The 12772-nt window shown below is 31.5% G+C and overlaps 1 protein-coding gene across 1 annotated transcript; it reads right to left on the bottom strand.

Annotated features, from left to right (window-relative positions):
- Positions 1-4960: 4960 nt before the first annotated feature.
- LOC118046282 (mitogen-activated protein kinase 9) lies at positions 4961-11767 on the bottom strand. Its single transcript, XM_035055115.2, has 11 exons — positions 11099-11767; positions 9666-10074; positions 9464-9591; positions 8893-8952; positions 7423-7572; positions 7036-7191; positions 6775-6912; positions 6612-6685; positions 6231-6332; positions 5763-6000; positions 4961-5377 (listed from the first exon to the last, which is right to left on the bottom strand). The coding sequence occupies exons 1-11, from the start codon at positions 11333-11335 to the stop codon at positions 5309-5311; spliced, it is 1761 nt and encodes a 586-aa protein (XP_034911006.1). The 5' UTR covers positions 11336-11767; the 3' UTR covers positions 4961-5308.
- Positions 11768-12772: the final 1005 nt, after the last annotated feature.

Here is a 12772-nt window from a genome sequence, read left to right as displayed (position 1 = left end):
TAAAAATATTAAAAAGCAATGCAAAAAAAGAGGTGAAGCCAAACCTTTTGAACCTATTGAATCCATGAAATTGGATATGATATCGGGATAATTTAATAGAAAAAAAAAAAGATAAATAAAGAAAGAATAGCAATTTTGAAAAAAAAAAACAAAAAAAAATTCCTTCAAATATTGCCCCAAATTAAATGTCAAGGATATAATCGATAAATTTAATTTAATAAAAAACAAAAATAAAGCCAACCATTTTTTTTCATCATAGAAAAGATATCAATACTATGTAAAAAATCTGGGTTAAACCTCAAACCCGCAATCCATTAAGTTTTTTATCCAAGCTCAACACATAAAAAAATTAAATGTTAGAGAATGAAGTTAATTAATTCAACTCAATTTAAATATAATATTCATTTAGAAAAACTAAATTTAACAAAGGTTAAATATATAATTTTATAGTTAAAAAAATATATAAAAACAAACAAAACTCTCTCTACAAGGTTATTTTTTCTGAGCAGTCAAGGATGTAAACATTATTTTACTATGCAAAAAGAAGAACAAAAAAACCTTAACTAAAAACCATTTTTTTAGATTTTAATGGCAAAAAAATATTTCTACTGTGCATTTTCAAAGTTAAATGACAAAATTATCTTTGATCAATCCATAAATGACATTTGGATCCTCTCAAAAAAATAATTTTATCCTCAACAAAATAGTCATGACATTGCTTGAATCCGCAATGATTCTTCTTGCATGCTAAAGGAAAAGGTTGAGCCCTTTAGTTTTTTTGTAATATGTTGAGCATCATAGCCAAGTTTTTCCAAAAAAAAAATTTTGCATATTCTATCATTAAAAAATGGGAGCATTTGTCATTTAGTTTATAAATTGGCTTAATGGGCCTTCATATCAAAATCAAAATCCATTTATTCTTTTTAAAAAATAAATAAACAAGTATACAAGATTCTAAATTTACAAGATTTGTTTTTAACAAAATAGCCAAATATCATTTTTGCTACTCCTTGGGCCCAAGGACCAATTTTTATCATCCATATAGGTCTAACACCTATTCTTTTAACCATCTTGACAAAATCTCTCTTTTTCAGAGATAAACATCTTTTTTTTTTTTCACATATCTCCTTTTAAAGAAACCTATATCCATAATTTAAATTAAACACAGGTTACGTTCATTTTTAGCAATTTCAACAAAAATTTCTTTTTATGACTCAACATCAATATTTTTTGACGAGTCTTCTATTTTTAGAAATTAATGTTGTTTTATGACATGTTTAACAACTAAATTGAAAATAAATTGAAAATAAACAAAAAATAATTAGGATAATTAAAGGCAATCAAATAAATAAATTTAAGAAAAAATACATAGTAAAGTTAATCTTTTATAAGAAAGGACATTGTAAGGGTGGCGATATTCTTCCCTTAAGCATAACCAATTATTTACCTGAATTTCTAAAACTAGCATATATTTTAGGATCCCTAATTTTTTTTAATTACTAGATGGCAACTCAAATTTTTCACGATATTTATTTTGAGCCACCACTGCAATGTTCATCGACAACAATAAATATATTGATAAAAAAGATTCTATAAAGGGGTATAATTATGATGAATTAGATTATAAAGATCCTGTATAAAGACAAAAGTGTACCTTTGTCATCCAAAAGAGTCTGTTGACTCTCAAGAATGATTTGGGTGAGGACTAGATAAGCGTTGGTATATTTCAACTTGTATAATTCAAGATAAAGTATGCCACCTCGTTATCGATAATGGCATCTATAAGAATGTAGCATCAAAAACACAGTCAATAAGCTGGAACTCAATAAATAATCATCTCATGTCCTATAAACTAACCTGATTTAAGTGAGACAATGAGATAAACATGGATAAATGATGTTTTTCTTTTCTTCTCTATCGGCAAAAAAAAAATTATTAAAATACTTGGTGTGATGTGTTATACATTGATGCATGTCATATGTTGATAAGGCCTTAGCAATATGATAGGAATTTAATGTATAATGAACAATACAACACATGCACCCTTAGTATAAAAGAGATGTGTGTAGTGTTAACACCTAGAAGAAAAGGGCAAGTTGTTACCAGGCAAGGATAGGGAAAAAAAAAAATATATATATATATAAGCATTTACGTTATGAATGTATTTTTTGAGTATAATGATTATTTTTTAATTGACAAATAAAAAGATATTATTTATGTTTAATAAAATAAATTAAAAAATAAGAATGTGAGATTATAAAAGTAGTGTTTTTTTTTTAAGCAATTCTAATCTTAATATTATTATTCACCTCTCAAAATATCTCATGTGTTGTGCATTGAATAAATAGATCTCAAATATGACAATTAATACTAGTTCCCTATCCATGCTTTGTTGGGGTAGGAACTCAAGTTAATTTCTAGCACAAAATAAATAAGCGCTTGCATTATGAATGTGTTTCTAAATATTATGATTTTTTTTAATTCAAAAATAAAAATATGTTATTTATGCTTAATAAAATAAATTAAAAAATATATAAACCAATAAAAAAAAAAGTGTTCATGTTAATTAAATAACAAAGCGAGAAGCTAATCTTTCTAATAAAATAAAAACATAGATGCAAACGTAAATATTTTACATTGATTATCATTTTTATTTTATATGTTTTCATTTGTTTTATCTTAAATGTTAATGCTCATTAATAATAACAAAAAATTTGTGTTTTTATAAATGTGTCGTGCAAATACACCTTATTCATATAACATATAAGAGGAAAAAAGGTTATAGATAAATTATAATAATCTATTTGAAGCATCATAAAAAAATTTTAAATAAAACAATTATTCACCATTTAAGAAAAAGTTCAACTCAACAGTTTAAATAATAATAAAAAAAGATTATTAATCAATATTTAAATAGAAAATATTAATTAAAAAAAAAAGTATATTAGGTGCTATAAGCCTAGCAAGCTAAGCATGATCACCTAAATAACATTCAAAAAGCTTAGAAGCATTTAGTCCCGTCTCATGCGCTTGGCAAGTGATTTTTGGTCTATTTTTTTTTTGTTTTTTCTAAATAGGTGACAAGTTATATATCGTGATAGACCTATCTTATTTGAGTTTTTGGATCTAAATAAACCATTTTTTTAAAAAAAAATTTGTTTTCACATAAAAACACCTCAAAAACCCTATAAAAACCTTAATAAATTCATTTCTAACTTCAAAGCACCCTCTAATCACTATAAAAAATAAAAATTAAACACATCGGAAAAAACAATTATGGATCTCAATCTACTTTTTATAGCATGATTATAAGAAAACGCCACTTCCATTGAACTCCTCTTTAAAAAAACAAACTCATTGACATAAAGATTAGTCTTTTTGGAAGTTGAAATATAGTCATTTAAGGATTCTCTCTCTCCTCTTCAAGTAACTTTCCAAAAAATTAAGTTTGATACCAAAACATGAATTTCTAAAACAACATGAACAAAATGATAATAATAATTAAAAAAAAAAAAACCAAAACTCTAGGGATCATTTTGTAATCTCCCCATGAAAAAATCTAAATGGATTTTGTTTTGTAAGTTGGTTCTCCTTTTAATTCTTATTCTTAATTACAATTAAATTTTGATTTAGCAAAAACAATTTTTAATTCATGTTTTGAATATTTTTCAAAACTTCATGTTGGAAAAAAAAAACTATGTTAATATAACTTGAAAAAAAAATTTCAAAAAATAAAAGTGCAATGATTGATATGAAAAAAATAATTGCAAACTATTCTTATGAATATAGTCCAACTTGCAAAGTGTTTTGGTGGACATTAAAATAGGCTTTAGTGAATTGCTCATGTAAGTTGCATGCTATTAACAAAGCATAATTTACCTTAGAAAAACATTTTTTATTTTGAGTGAAAACATTGCTTATTAAAATTCATTTTATTAAAATAGTGTAACGATGATTTTTCTTAAAAAAATCTTTGAACTAATTAATAAGGGCAATGAGATGTTTTTACAAAATTTATTTGTCATTACTAGGTTGATCGGGGACAAATACATCTTTCGCATTTAAAAAATATAGTGAAATGACTACAATATCCTCAAAAGTAAAAATTATAAAATTGGTGTCTAATGGCTTTTTTATTTATTTTTTTACTGATTTTTTGTTATAAGCATGTTGGTTGAGTAGTAATTTGGTATTTGAATAAATATAAAATATAATTAAAAATTTGACAGAAGTGTGCAACACGCGGTTGCGTGTGGAAGGCACTCGTACTTTTTGAGCTTCATGTATAGTGCCTCCTCCGACCAAAAATCCCCTTTCATGATGTCTTTGATATCGTTGTGTTGAGATCTTTCTAGTGGAGTGGTGGCACATGGTTCTTCTTCCATCAAAAATCAAGTTTGCCTTGGAAAAGTTTGGAGTTATTATCTTGTTAATGGATATTTCAACTCTTATCTTTATTTTTTTTATTTATAATTTTTATTTTTGGTTTTTTTATAAAATTTGATTTGTTTTCAATTTCATACTTTAATTCCAATTTGTGATATGCTGTTTTTTTCAATTTGATCCTCTTTATTTTGATTGTTTTATTATTTTAATTTTTTTTTCTTTTGTTAAATTAATTTTCTTTTTAATTTCACCCTTCAATAAAATATTTAACATTAGTTTTTTTTTTTAAAAAAATAAAATAGACTTTGTAATTTGTTTTTATTTTTTTTTCATTAGATTATTCCAATCTCATAATTTATCATCTAGACCATGAATTTGATAAATTAACTCATATTTTTTTTATAAGATCACTTTTTTAAAAGAAATTTTAATCTATAGTTTTTACGGGCGGAAAAAAAATTCCAGCCCCGCGGAATAGCACCCGTAAATGAGATCGAACATATCACAGTTAGAATGATCCTGCAGTCTGGGAATGATTATTCTTAGAAAAACAATCAAGGAACGATGCATCACAGCATTAAACCAGCTTCGATTGAACATCTCTTTTCTTCAAGATTGCTCTAACGCGTGCCAGTAGTGTCATTTACATTAACGCGTGCCAGTAGTGTCATATCCTCTCCAGACCAAAACTCTTTTTTTCCTATCAAATAAAACCAAGAAAAAGGTATTTCCTATCAAATAACACTGAGAAATGGAACAGAGTATATTTTTGTATGAATGGAGTTGCATTGACAAGAAGGCAAGTATAACAATGGAGTCTAACTAGCTTCTGCCTGATCCTCCGTGTAGGTCATTGCGAAGCAACCACTATCCACATAAAGCTGGAAAACAGGCAGGTCGCCAAAGTCAGCCATCTGAATCTCTATAAGGCTGCCACCTTTTCAGACAAGTCATTTACAACCTCATCATTGGCCTCAGTAATCGTTTCCTCCTGCCATAAGAAAAACTTGAATATGAAGTGGGGATGAAAACATGCCACAAGGCTTATAATATCCTCCTATTACTGCGTGCAATCACCCATTTAAAGCAGCATTTTATCAAAAGAAAAGGTATGGGAAAATGAATAGTTAAACAAAACTTCCACTACATGCATGAAAATAAACCCTAAAATAATATAATAAGCATGGTAACCGAAAACTGCAAAACAAGTGATACCCATTTTAGGACTCTTATCAGTGTTAGCCGCACTAGTAGCAGCCAGTCTCCTAAGATTACTTGTCATAATTCCCTTTTTATGTTCATCACTTCTACTATGTAATGTACCTTCAACTCTTCCACAGATGGACAAACAGAGTACTTGTGTAAAATGATGTTACCTCTGTATCTCCTTTTGGTTTCACAACCACACATTTGGAGGCACTGATGCTAGCACTCTTCAATAAGCTTCGATTACTGTAGTTTGGCTTGCTAGATCCATTTTGTGCTGCAGCTGTCGCATCCTCTGAACCATCTGGTTGCTGGCTTTGAAGAGATGTTGCAACAGAAGCTGCAGTTCGCCCCTCAATATCAGTGTTTCGGGCTGCAGTCTCATCCTTGGGAGCAGGAACCCGCTCTCTGAAGAAGAGGTAACGCTTGTGGGTCGTCAATATTCAGTAAAAATTGCACCATTAAATAGTTGAATCATTGGTGTTTTGCAAACGGAGAGCCATGATTCATTTGAAATTGGTCAAAATCAGGCGCACACAAACAATATATATATGTAAAGAGGGGGGCCACCTTGCCTAATCATATGATCATATAGCTTCAAATGAAAGAAAAAGAAAAAATTCATATCCAGCACTTACCTAGGCAAGGAAGCATGCTGTCTTTGGAGTGGAGTGTTTTTTCCCCCCTTACCACGGTGCTCCTCAAGATGCGCAAATTGTCGCTTGAATCGATCAACGCCACTATGGTAGACAGAAAGAATTAGTATAGAAAAGGGCATATCAAAACACATAATATCTCATTTTCAAAGTACATATATAATTCATAAAATCAGGTGTTAATTTGCTATTGCGCATGCCAAATGCCAGCTTTTAAACCTCTCTAAGGTCATGTTTACTTGAGGAGAGTTTTCCAGTTTCAATGAAGATTTTCTAAAATCGGGAAATTGTTAAAAAAAAATATTTACTAATAATTGTTTTCTTGAAAACATGTGTTTTCTAGGTTATAAACAACCATTCTACCTTGGATACATAAAGCTAGTCTGCTCTCCACCTCGAAGGTACTCCTGCAGCATCTGTGGGTGATACTCTAATATCTGTTCACAGCAAACCAAAAGTTCATTTTAGTCGCCATGACGTGTGAAAGCCACAGTGCAAAAAAAGCAACAGATTATTACAACCATACCTCTCTGTAGATCAGGTCTCTTACATCGTCTTTTGTTAATTTCCTCCTCTCAAACTCAAACTCCAATTTTGAAATAGGTTGAGTGGATGGCTCACGCTCAACATTTGACAAACCATTAAAGTAAGGATCAGCTAAAGCCTGGAAGCATTAGGCATGGTAGAGTGTATCACGATTCAAAAACAGCTTTCATAGAGACCTCTTTTATATTTTTATTTAATTTGAGTTTGAAATAATGATATCATAATTACTGAATCTTAGTACCTCTTCAGCTGTTGGACGATCTTTAGGATCAAATGCAAGCAGACGCTCCAGTAGGCGAAGAGCCAAGGGATCAACATTAGGGAACTTCTGAGAGAAAGGAACAGGTGGTTTCTTCCGCATGCTACTAAGATACCTCCTTGCCTTTTCATTTCGAATCTGCCAACATAATGGTAAGTAACATACAGGGAAAGCATGGATGAATGAAGGAACACAAGGAAACAACAAGCTACATAACATAAAAAGCAAAACAGCATCAAATTAGTGCACTTCCTTAAGACCAAGAAAGAGCAAATTACTGCAAAAGATTTATAACAATGACAGCATAAAAGTGTTTAATAGGTTTGTCTATTGACAAAAGAAAAGAAGTGACTAAAATGAGATACTAACCCTTGAAAGAGTTTCAGGAGGAGGAGTGCCTAGCAAATCACTCATGAGATCCAATTGGTGAACCACATTTTTCCCAGGAAACAGTGGTTTTCCTGTGAGCATTTCGGCAAATATACATCCAATGCTCCAAGTATCAATTGCAGGAGTGTACTGAAGAGATGAAAACACTTAGTCACTACATGTTTTCAACAGTTGAATGAAAATGAGGAGAGTAATTGCTTGTCAATAAAAGAATAAACTGAAATTGACCATTGAAATTGAGCAGGTAACATTTATCAATATGCGAGAAGAAAGAGAGAAAACATGCAAGTCGTCAAGAATGAAGAATGCACACAATCCCATACCTATCACGAGCACATGCATGTGAATGTGTGTGCATGCATATTATAAATAAAATACACTTTTGAATCAATATGACCATCCAGTCCATGCTGCAATATCTTAGCAATGGGCCTACAAATCCAGGCTCAATAACATCTTTTAGATCCAATGTACAACCAGCCAGTTAACCAAAGGTTGTGCTCCTAGTTTCCCAAGTATGGTGTGGATATCTGTCAGCCCCTTAAATCTTGGCATCGCAAGGCAGAGAATCATGACAAAAACTTGGCTCTGAGAATGTACATCCTAAGAGCTGTATATAGGTCTGGCTACAAGATATAAGAGTATTTTGTAATCTCTAGTAGAAGAATAAACATTTACAAGTATCCAAGAAACATTAATACGAGTTCAATAAATACGCTATTTTGGCTTGCTTCAACAGACATTCAAACAACTTTTCATGTACAAATACTTTGGTAACACCTAACTCTAGCATTGCCTTTGCAAGGTCTCACAGCAGGAAGGACTCAGATACGCTTGAATGAATTTCACTGGATGAAAATAATCAAAGGATTAAGAAAACAACGAAAGAAATGCCAAGATTCAGGCTTAAGATAGGATCATTGATAAAATACCAGCCACGATCCACTTGAAATGATATATTTATCATAAATGGCTGCCAGACAATATTGTTCAAGCAAGTTTTTCTCATTAAGGAGCAGTACCACTTGTTACTGCCAGATTAAAATATTTGGCAGGCAGCATTTCGAACAACTTAGATTGGCAAAACAGCAACTGAATTTCAACATATTTTAGGATGGATTAAGATCCTCATTGAAATCCAAAAGCAACTACAATGGGATCAAAGTTTATCTACATCAAGTAAATTGTTTAAAATTACCAAGGATAGGTCCAAAACAAGTGTCCTATTACATAATATGTTATTTGGGCATAACAAGGTGAAGTGACCAATGCCATTGATGCCCAGAGGAATAAATTGGAGAAAATGAAGAAAGTTGAAACCAACAAACAGGGTACCCTGATTTAGTTTCCCTGCACCACTCTTTCAGATACCTAAAGCTGTCATAGCAACCAGAATAGAAAAGGAAGTGATAAAAGTGTTGAGACATCAAACAGTAAAAGGAAGCTTACTTTGGAGAAGAAAGAGCCACAGAGTTCAGGAGCACGATACCACCTAGTCGCTACATAGTCCTTCCAAAAAAAAAAGGCAGAAAAAGTTAGTATATTATAGACCTTACATATCCAACCATTTAAGGCACCAAAATCCACCTCCAAGAGCAACCAAATAAACATTTCACAAACCCACTTCCATGTCCAGCCAGGCAAGCATACGAGGAAAAAACCCCTAGCCAGCAATAAAAACGTCAACATCCATCAAATGGTCACCTATCCATTAAGCCCATCTCTTGAATCTCATTACCGGGGTAGCAACAACCAAACTTTATTCCATCAAACTCATTACAAGTGAAAAAATCCATGTAATAAAACTAAACCCAAATAGGACAGAAGAGTGACAACAGGAAACAATTACAGCACAAAATCAAATACACAAACAGGCATTTATGGGAAAGCTTGAAAAATGAGCTAAAATGGAAAAACAAATGCTTAATTACTTATTTTGTCATTTGAGGCCTAAAAAAGAACAGGAAAACAAAAATAAAAAAATAAAACAGAAGCTCATAAGTTGCATTAGAGAACATACTGTCCAAAAAATAGCTGATGGGGCATCATTGAAAGATACTCTAGCAAGACCAAAATCGCATATCTTCAATTTGCAGTCAGCATTAGCAAGAATGTTTTTTGGCTTTAAATCTCGATGAAACACATTTGCTGCAAGAAATGTAAAAAATGAATCAACTATCAAAAAAGGCATAAAAAGACAAAAGACAATAAGTAACACATGCCTGTATGTATATATTTTAGACCACGAAGAAGCTGGTACAAGAAAAACTGATAATGCTCAGGTGTAAGATCATCATTTGCCTTGATTACTTGATGAAGATCAGATTCCATCAACTCAAAAACAACATAGATATCTCTGAATTCCCTACGGGAAGGAGGAAGCATAATGTGCTTTATTTCTACAATATCAGGATGACGAAGCAACCGAAGGAGTTTAATTTCTCTCAGAATACGTGTGGCATCAGAAACATGCTCAAAAACATCATTAATTTTCTTGATTGCAACCTTTTCTCCGGTATGAGTATCAATTGCTGAGCCAACAACACCATAACTACCTTTCCCGACGACTTCTTGTACTTGGTATCGATTACCCTCTCCATACTCGGTGAAGAAATCTGCCTCAGCCGAGCCCTGTTTAAAGAATCAAACTTACTTTTTATCAACATCAAACTGCAATTTACGTAGAGAGATACAGAGTAGAGGGTTGAAGTACATGTAAAAGGTATAGCATCACCTATCTCATGCAAACATGTCACTGGTAAACATTGATCAAAGGAAGATCTACAATGGGAGGTAATGTTAAAACCTATCTTTTATGGCTTATTGGTTCATGTACAATGCAGCAAACGAATGTAAAACTAACACTCAGATAAAAATTAAAACTTCTTGATGAATTTCATAAAAGTATTTCAATTTCCATGAAACTCATGTGAGAACATCATAAATGTTGATTGAACTTACAAAATCCACCAAATGGTCAGCTTTGCATTCTTACCATGTTATACAAAAGGAAATATGTCAGATGGTAAATAACATGCATCTACCACCATAATTTTTTAATCATATCATAAGGAGCATTTTTTAATAAAAAAAACTGTCACCTACAGATCCAGTCAAATAAAAGACTCTTTTCACTAAAAGTAAGATTAACAAATGATTCCTAAGAACCAAATATGAGAAAGTGAAACAACTAAGATTGAAGCATCACATAACCATGCACAATAATAATTGTTAACACAATTGTGCATCTAATAAGCAAATCGACAATGACAACCACACTTTAAAAAAACCACATTCTTCTGGACCCAAAAATGCAGATGAATCCAATGAAGGAATAATACATTGTACCAAAAGTGAAATCGATATCAAATACCATACAAGAACTCAATTTTATCATTGAACCCATTGTATTTTTGCAATCAAAAGTTGAAAATTTAAGCACATTAAAACAGATTAACGGAGCAGCCAAACAAATCCCAGAAAACCCATTAAAAAAGAAAAGAAAACATATTTAACCATATCATAAAAACAAAATGAAACAGTAGTTATCAAAGAAAACAAAGAAGAGATCAGGAACAAAACAAAGAAAAAAGAAAAACCCACAAGACAGAGATCTGTCCATGTATATTCTTGAATGGGATTTGATTTAGGTTACCTTCTTGTGAGGATCCATGGTAAAACCAGGAGGGAAATGGATGCGTTTAGGAACTCTAATAAGTTGGAGACCAGAAATATCAAAATCCTCAATCACAGTTAACTCCTGCTCCTCTGTCTCCTCTATTTCCTCCTTCACCTTTACCGATGATTGTGGAATACCACTACTATTATTATTGTTGTTTCGGCGTTGAAACCAGCGACGAACACCGTTCACGAGCGTTCCACTCCCACCCATATATATATAAAAAATACTGGTGATTTCCCTTTCTTCTTTTACAGCCACCAGCTTCCCAGCATTCCTCGCTCTCTCTCCCTATTTTATCTCCCGGCTTGCCATCTATTCAAAAAAACCTCTTGTCTTGTCACTGCTGGGATGATCTCTCTCTCTCTCTCTCTCTCTCTCTCTATATATATATATATATATATATATATATATATATATAGATGTACGTGTGCGGGGGTGTATGGGTTTTTTATCTCATTTATGTATGAAACATGGACTGGGAGATGCGTGCGGAGGAGAGGGAGAAAAGCAGGCGCCGTCCTTGTCTGGTTGGCTACTCTTTAGGCTTGTGACTTGATGACATGACATCACATATTTAGCCTCACAGGACGGCCGGACGGACGGACGGATAGACGGGGACATATTCTTGTATCTTCAATTATATAACACAGTGGATAAATAAACTAGTACAAAAATAATATACGTGTTGCATTTTCATTTCCACAAGTATTTGATTATCTTCACCCTTTAAATAAATAAAAAATGACGAGATTAGAATATAAAATTCGTACTTAAAAGGAATATTTTACCTAGTATGTGAGCTAATTTCGTGGCACGTGTTTTTTTAGTTGTTAAGGTAAAAAGTAGAAAACCAAACTTTGATGGTCTTGTCTAGTTAGATGATGTAAACACTTTTGGTCGTTTTGGGAAAGTTGTGGTAGCTTTCGAAAAACCTTCTCAAGATAATTCAAGGAAAAGTTGTGATTTTGCTTTTAAAATATTACTTAACACTTAAAAGTTACGGTCATGGTTAAAAACAACAACCACTGAATACTGTTTGTATTTTAGGATAGATAATTTTGAACTAAATTTTTATAAATGTATATAAAAAAAAATGTATTTAAAGATAATATTTTTTTTTATTTTTTATCTCTAAAATACCCATGTAAAATACTTCTAATTCAAAATTATCCAACCAAAACAGGAAAAGTATAAAAATAATTTTTATCGTAGTTTTATAACTCAACTTGAAACAAGGTCAAGTTAATGAAACGGGAAAGGGTCAACCTTTAACCTAAATTAATATATTTTTTTAATTATTAAAATGATGTCATTTTGATAATAAAAAAAATCAACAAGTTTTATCTCGAATTACTTGTCAATTCAAGTTTTTGATTGAGTCAAGCCGAGTCAATTTTTACTATATTTTCTTTTAAGCCTGGATTAGTTCAAGCTCCTGGTTTGTTGAGTCTCAGGTAAGCTAGGTCCTGCATTGACCATTTAGTCTGTTCAGATTTTATAACTAGAGTTATTATACTATTATTAATTCTAATATATATATATATATATATATATATATATATATAAAAGTTCAATTGTAATGTTGGGTTTTCCAAAACATGTGTATGTTACAGGAAATGGTACATTTAAAATTTTTAAGAGTCTTAT

The sequence above is a fragment of the Populus alba genome, chromosome 12, assembly GCF_005239225.2.
Source record: "Populus alba chromosome 12, ASM523922v2, whole genome shotgun sequence".
Classification (NCBI taxonomy): Eukaryota; Viridiplantae; Streptophyta; class Magnoliopsida; order Malpighiales; family Salicaceae; genus Populus; species Populus alba.
This window is presented reverse-complemented; position numbering and strand designations above follow the sequence as displayed.